Source organism: Euphorbia lathyris, chromosome 8, assembly GCF_963576675.1.
Source record: "Euphorbia lathyris chromosome 8, ddEupLath1.1, whole genome shotgun sequence".
Lineage (NCBI taxonomy): Eukaryota > Viridiplantae > Streptophyta > Magnoliopsida > Malpighiales > Euphorbiaceae > Euphorbia > Euphorbia lathyris.
Window position 1 is genome coordinate 58,883,615 of NC_088917.1, and position 8,134 is coordinate 58,891,748.

General features: G+C 28.7%; 1 protein-coding gene across 1 annotated transcript; it reads right to left on the reverse strand.

Moving 5' to 3' along the window:
• Positions 1–4,311: 4,311 nt before the first annotated feature.
• LOC136203050 (shikimate O-hydroxycinnamoyltransferase-like) lies at positions 4,312–7,535 on the reverse strand. The gene is made up of 2 exons (XM_065994088.1): positions 7,040–7,535; positions 4,312–5,391 (listed from the first exon to the last, which is right to left on the reverse strand). The coding sequence occupies exons 1-2, from the start codon at positions 7,469–7,471 to the stop codon at positions 4,486–4,488; spliced, it is 1,338 nt and encodes a 445-aa protein (XP_065850160.1). The 5' UTR covers positions 7,472–7,535; the 3' UTR covers positions 4,312–4,485.
• Between the last annotated feature and the right edge of the window lie 599 nt (positions 7,536–8,134).

An 8,134-nucleotide genomic window follows, 5' to 3' on the forward strand; every position in this document is an offset into this window, starting at 1 on the left:
TTTTTTGTCCGATTCGTACAAAATATAGTATATTTTTTCACATCATATATGTTTGTAATTTGTTACTATTTAGTGATAAAATGAGACACGTGTAAAGTGTAGATGACATGATTCATGACCGAGAAAACAATTTGATGAATTATTTCTTAAATTGACTCAACTTATCAATGTTAGGAGTAAAATTGCTTTTGGCTACCAATGTTTGGAGTAAAATTAAATCATTTTATACCAATGTTTGGACTAAAATTAAATTATTTTAGATATTAGAAATAAAACTGACCCAAAACGTTAGGGATATTTTGACACCTTAATCCTATAAATTTAACTTCAAAAAAAAAATTATATATTACTTTTTTCATTAACTAAATGTAATAGATACATCAAAGTACTATTAAAAGATTTTTATTCAACTATCTCCATTTGATTTTCTAATAAAAATTAGAAGTAACCGAAGGTCTGGAGAGAACCATTTGATTTTTTTTGGTTTTTTCAAATGAAATTCTATATGGTTTTAGATTTTTTAAATCAAAATGGTTTTAGATTTTTTAGTTGACCACGATTTTAGTCTAAATGATTTTATATATGATTTAAATGGTTTAATGTAGTAATCAATGGATTTATTATGGAGAGAGTATTTTATAAAAAAATGGACAATCAATTATTATAGAGAGAGAAATATATCTTTAGGTAACCTGATAACCTCTTGGTAACCTATTATAGCAGGTCATTTATTCAGAATATAATAATCTCCATGGATGGAGACTCACCATTATATATATATATATATATATGAGAGATCATGTGTGACACATCTCTTATGGTGTGACAAACCCTATTGTGTGACAAGGACCAATTTTGTAATTAACCAAAAGGAGGTGGCAAATTTATAAATAAAATGAAAGAGAAAATTGTTTTATTTTTTTTCTTTAAAATGCATTTTCCTGACTTTTCCAACCTCGTTTTTCAAAAAATTTTATACCGTTGGACTCGTCTTAATTAAACGGTCATTTTAAGATCCATGAAGCTCAAGTGAAAAAAATTCCGGTGAACGGAATCCGGGTGGGCGTTTTCCGGCAAGCAAAAAGTCTCCAGAAAATTCTCAAAAAATTCCAGAAAATGTAAAACATTATTCTAAGAAACTTTAATTCTTTGGTCGAAGCGAGATATCTTACGGTTTAGTCCCAATAAAACTTTTTCCGTAATTTTATCCATTTTACATGCTTCAACAATTTGTTGGGTAAAAACTGTAAGGAATCTCGTTTTGAGCCAAGAATTAAAGTTTTTTAAAATAATGTTTTACATGTTTTGGAATTTTTTGATAATTTTCTGGACACGTTTTTTGTCCTACTTACGTTGTTCCAAATCAATGTACCATTTGTTCCAACATAATACTTATATTGTTCCAACAGAAAATTATTTTATTTTATTTCTTTAAAATACATTTTTCTGGCATTTCTAACCTCGTTTTTTGAAAAATTTTATATTATTAGACTCGTCTAAATTAGACAGTCATTTTAAGATCCCTGAAGTTCAAGTAAAAAAAATTCCGGTGAACGGAATCCGAGTGGACGTTTTCTGGCAAGAAAAAAAATGCCCAGAAAATTCTAAAAAAATTCTAAAAAATGTAAAACATTATTCTAAGAAACTTTAATTCTTGGGTCGAAGCGGGATTTCTTACGGTTTAGTCCCAATAAAAATTGTTCCTTAATTTTATCCATTTTACATGCTTCAACAATTTATTGGGTCAAAACTGTAAGGAATTTCGCTTTGAGCCAAGAATTAAAGTTTCTTAAAATGATGTTTTACATGTTTTTGAATTTTTGATAATTTTCTGGGCACATTTTTTTGTCCTACTTACATTGTTTCAAATCAGTGTACCATTTGTTCCAAATCAGTGTACCATTTGTTCCAACATAATACTTGTATTGTTCCAACAGAAAAATGTTTTATTTCTTTTCTTTAAAATACATTTTCCGACATTTCTAACCTTGTTTTTCGAAAAAATTTGTACTATTAGACTCGTCTAAATTAGACGGTCATTTTAAGATCCCTGAAGCTCAAGTAAAAAAAATTCCGGTGAACGGAATCCGGGTGGGCGTTTTCTGGCGAGAAATAAAGTACCCAGAAAATTCTCAAAAAATTCCAGAAAATGTAAAACATTATTCTAAGAAACTTTAATTGTTGGGTCGAAGCGGGATTTCTTACGGTATAGTCCCAACAAATTGTTGAAGCATGTAAAATGGATAAAATTAAGGAAAAAGTTTTATTGGGACTAGACCGTCAGAAATCATGTTTCGACCCAAGAATTAAAGTTTCTTAGAATAATGTTTTACATTTTCTGAAATTTGTTGAGAATTTTCTGGGTATTTTTTTCTCGCCGAAAAACGTCCACCCGGATTCCGTTCACCGGAATTTTTTTTACTTGAGCTTCAGGGATCTTAAAATGACCGTCTAATTTAGACGAGTCTAATAGTATAAAAATTTTCGAAAAATGATGTTAGAGATGTCGGGAAAATGTATTTTAAAGAAAAGAAATAAAACAATTTTCTCTATCATCTCTTTCATTTTATTTACCAATTTGCCACATTGCCCTTTTTAATTATCATCAAAACTACGTAGTTTTGTTATGTCACACAATAAGCTTTTTGTCACAACTTAAGCCCTTGTCACGCTGGATCTCATCCCTATATATATATATATATATATATATATATATATATATATATATATATATATATATATATATATAGGAGAGAGCTCTTGTGAGAACCCTTTTTTAGGTGAGAAGACTTCCTTATGATGAGAACACTCAAAACTACGTCGTTTTGAGTAGGAAAATTAAAAAAAAACGATGCTATATATATATATATATATATATATATATATAGGAGAAGGCTCTTGTGAGAACCATTTTTTAGGTGAGGACACTTCCTTATGGTGAGAACACTCAAAACTAAGTCGTTTTGAGTAGGAAAATTAAAAAAAAAACGATGATGATGATGGGGTTCAAACCTTGAACTCTTTATCTACATTCCACATTGTTTACCACTGAGCCAATTGCATTTCTTGATTACTAACGTCTTTCTTTTGTCTGTTTTGGGTTCGTGAAAGACGTTTGGTTTCTACATGCGCACTTCGTTTGCAACAGTAGATAGATATTCAGAAAATATACATACGCTTAATCTCTTTTAATATGAAATAACAATTAATGAATCTTGGGAAAAGGGAAATAGATAAAAAAATATATATTTTTTCATTTTGCCCACATTTGTCTATTTTCCTTTAATATATCTTTCATCTACTGAGAATGAAGAATCTGCAGTCTATCAAATAATTGTTATGTTATTACTTCACGTGATACCCAGAAGCAGCTCGAGGCACACCTGAATGGATCGTCTGCAATAATTGAACCAAAGCACTACATAATCTAGAATACTTTTGATGATTCTTTGAGTTTAAGGATTAGTTACACCTACTATCATGATGAGATAAAATAGCTAACATCTGACGTATTTTTCCATCCTATTATCCCATGGCGGATCTCCAATGCATATGAACCATTCATACACATCCATGTAACTGTCTACATATTTTTATATCTAAAGCTTATGAGACTAACTCCCCATTTCACAAAGATAAGGCACTATTACATTCAAATCTATGATCTTATATCAATCATATAATATAATGCTTGACTTAGGATGTTTAAGTTTACGCTTAATGCATCAGTTGTCTCCTGAACTTGTTCAAAAAGCTTGATTGGCCCCATGAACTTACATGGTGTGTCATTAGTCCCTAAAATTTGTTTAAAGTGTCATTACTAAGTCTCTAAATCTATTAAAACGACATAAAGATTTACAAAACAGAAAGTTAATTTGTTTTAAAGACTTAGAATCGCGAATTAAGCCTTTATTTTTTTTTAGTTTTGTTTTTTTATATAGATTTAGACAAATTGAAATGTCGATCACTTTAAACAAGTTCAGAGAAAAATTAATCACTATAAGCAAGTTCGGGGGGCTAATATATCATTTCAAACAAATCCGGGTGGTCAATGAGTTTTTTAAGCAAGTTAAGGGGGCTAACAAGACACTTTATAAGTTTACGGGGACAATCAAAGCTTTTGGAACAAGATCAGAGGACTCTTGATGTACTAAGCCTTAGGTTTATTATCATTTAATTAGATTCATAAAGTACAGTCTCACCTCATCTTGTATGAACACTTCATATTATAATTATAAACTATGGATTTTTTTTATGGAATAAAAGATAGAATGTCTTTGTATAGTTAACTACTACGTTGAATAAATCAAATAACTCAAATGAACAATCCATTTATTTCAATATAAAAAAATCAAATTTTATACTTTTTAGGACACAACACTGACAAATATTGTCTTTTTTTCACCCATACCCAACTTATTAGACCATACACTTGTAAAAAAAGCCGGAAATATATTTTAGTAATATATCCCACTCACTCACTTTTTATTTTCTACCGTCATTAACATCTAAAATCTCATAAAACAAGTTATGGAAGGAATCCATGTGGTTGGCATGGAGTCCAATAATCAACGATAGAGTGTTATCATTATTTGGGCCACGAACTATACAAGCCATCCCTTCAGAACTAACTTTTGCTCGACCCATATAAATGGGTTTCCCCCACCCAAAATCAGCATCATATAATGGTAGACTTGTCCAGCTCACAATGTCCATATTCGGACATTTAAATGTATGTGGCCCTCTCCTCACAACTGTTAGATCGGGTTGTTTTTTCAAATAATCAAGAGCTGATCTTAGATACCCATCGTCCTTTTTCTTTAAAGATTTATGGATTTTCTCCACTATCTGATCCAACTGACTTGATTCAATCTCATTAGCTGAGCTTAAAACTGTAGTGGTAAATTGTACATTACCAAAGTATCCTGCTGGCAGTGGAGGATCAAATCTAAACCGACCATCTGTTGGAATAAAAAGCTTTACTGCTTGATCATTACACAACTCACGTGCTTTGCACACACAATGCCAAATGTGTGCAGTTAAGATTTCGTATGTGCTATATTTAATTCCACTATTGATCTTTGATTTTAGAGTGGTGAGCTGATCACGTGTGATCTTGAACATTTTAGTAGATATGGGTTTGGAATCGTGAGTTTGACTAGAGGTGTTCATCATTGTTGGAGGAGGATCATACTCGATATGATGATAAGTAGGGGTAGGTGGGACCCGAGCATCAAGTAATGTTCTATCAATGAACGGTGGATTGGTAATCGGGATGCCACGTGCAATGTCAGACCATGAATTGATGAAATGGATTGCAGATATACCATCTACAACTATATGATGCACACTCACTCCGATGCAAACACTTCCACATCCAAAACGGGTCAACTGTAAAAAGATGAAAAATAAACCAATATTAAATGTAAAAAACAACCGTCATTTTTACATATTAAACTAGTTAATCCATGTATTTTTTTTTTCATATGTAAATTTTGTTTCTTAAACTTTTTAACCATTTTGTTGGATTCACGAATCAAATTGACATAAATAAAACTTAAAATGACACAATCAACCTTTAATCTATATTATAATGATATGAGATTTATTTTTTTATTTGATTTATTAATTTTTATATAATTATGGACCTTTAATTTAACAATGTTGAACTTGTCTTATTAAAAAATGAATTAAAAATATTTTTAAAATTACAAAATTAGGAGTGGTGCTATAAAGAAACTGCAAACGTGATTTTTTTATTTCTATAAATTATTGATAATATAAAAGAAAAATAAACAATATAGATAATAATATTTGTTATTAGTTTAATATTATGTTAAATGATAATAAAATAAAAATAAAAATTAAGATAATAAAAAAATAGAATTATTTTATAATATATATGTACAAGACAAATTTCATAATAATATATATTTAATATTAGCTTAATGATATTATTGTATATAAAAATGTTAGTGTATATGTAAAATATACCGTTACAAATGTATAGATTAAATTTGAAACTAAAAGGACAATTTTTTTATTATATGATTAAGGCTTTGTTTGATAACTAATTTAATCACTTAAATTAAAATGTTAAATACTTATTTAATTTAAGTGTGTCTGATAATGTTGTTTCTCCATCACTTAATGTTAATTAAATTAAAAATCTCATATTTTGATAAGTCAATATTTAACTTGACATTTTAAGTTAAACATTATCAACTAATATTTTTATAAAACTTACATCATTCAATACTTTCAACACTTATAATATTCAGAACTTAAAATTCAGTAATTATTTTTTCAGAACTTAATTTTCAGTTTTATCAAACATCTAATTAAAGTTTTCAACTTTCATATATAATGGAATAAAAAAATGAGTAAGATCAAAATTAAAATGTTGATGTGAATTGCTAATATAAAAACCTAGAAAGTACTAAAAATGAGAGAATATTAATTGATTAAATGTAATATTTATCTCGTTAAGTGCAAATTTAGATTTAACGTATAAAATGATTTAAATTTAAATTTAATTCTAATATTTTAAACAAAATCAATTAGCCGTATGTTTTAAAAATTGGAAATTTTTGGTTTAACTTTTATTTAACTATCAAATCTGACCTTCTAAACATCAATATATATCTAAGATATTTAAAGTGTTACTCACATAGTTACAAAAAAAACTTGTTAAAATGCTAATAATCAAGTCATCCTTATATAAGTTAATCACAATTTTTTTTCAAAGTGTTTAAAATATTTACGGTGTTAGTAATATAGATAAAAAATAACAAAAAAAAATGTGTGAAACTGTTTATTAACAAACTTGTTTGGAATTTCTGATGTGAAACATAAATAACACTCAACCCAATTTTTTTAAAAAAATTGTAACATACGACTAAAATTGATATTGCTTAGAAACGTTAGGGTTAAATTTATACAATTTGATACGTTAAGGCCCCTTTGTTTGTCGAAAAATATTTTTCTAACTTTCCCGTATTTGTGACTAAAGAAAAAAAATATATATATATATAAATACCTGTACGGAAAACAAAGGATAGGAAGAGATATCATCATAAGAATCAAAATCAGGAACAAGATGGAGCATATCAGAGCAAGGAGTAAAATCACCAAAATGATGAAGAAAGGAAGTAGTTTCAGCTTCAATGAACAAAGCTCCATTTCCATTACAATTTATATGTATTCTTCCATTTTCATCTTCTCCTAATCTTCCAGCTGCTGGATAAAAAGGAACAAGAACTTCACTTAGGGCATCTTTAAGAACTTGAGCTTCAAAGAAGTTTGAATTTGAAGTGTTGTTTGGTTGCTGCTTATAGAAATAAACAGTAGGAACATGAGCTCTTGACACTATAAGATCTAAGTCTGAAACCCATAAATTTCTTTGTGGTGTTTCTTTTGCAGGCCTTATCATGATTCTCTCTTTAACACAGATTTTCATATTGTTTGCCATGAAAATGATGAACTTGTGTAGAGATAATTACTTGCTATTCTTGTATTTGATATATAGGAGAATAAAAGTAGCTATTAGAAAAGTAGACTGATATTTTTCATTTTTTTTTTCCTTTGGAGTTATTACAAAAGTAGCTATTAGTACAATGATATTTTCTTATTTTGTTTGGTTTTATTAGAAAAGTAGCAACTACGACTAATATTACACACATTTTAAATTTATTCTTCTATTTAACACTTATTCCCATTGAGAAATTTTACACCACTAGACGTCCTTAGTTTATGGTAAGCTTCTTGACTACGTATTCACATGCTGACTACAATAGAGTTTTCTCATTAAATCTTCCATCTTTTGCTTCTTATTTTTCAGCTGGCTCTTCTTTTTACATGTTTTTTAAGTCTTTATTGACGGTTGTTTTCGGTCGATGTTATCAATAGAGAAGAAGAACTCAAACCCTTTAATATGATACAATTATGAATTTATCGAGCATCACATTTTAGAAATCTCGAATATACTACATCAAGGATACTATTTATGTATTAATTATGAATATAGAAACCTAAAGGGTATAATGGTAATTAGCCATTGTTAGTATTAGCATAAATACATGTTATAATACACTTCATGGCGGTAACAAGGCTAATCGATTTTGTATCAATTGCA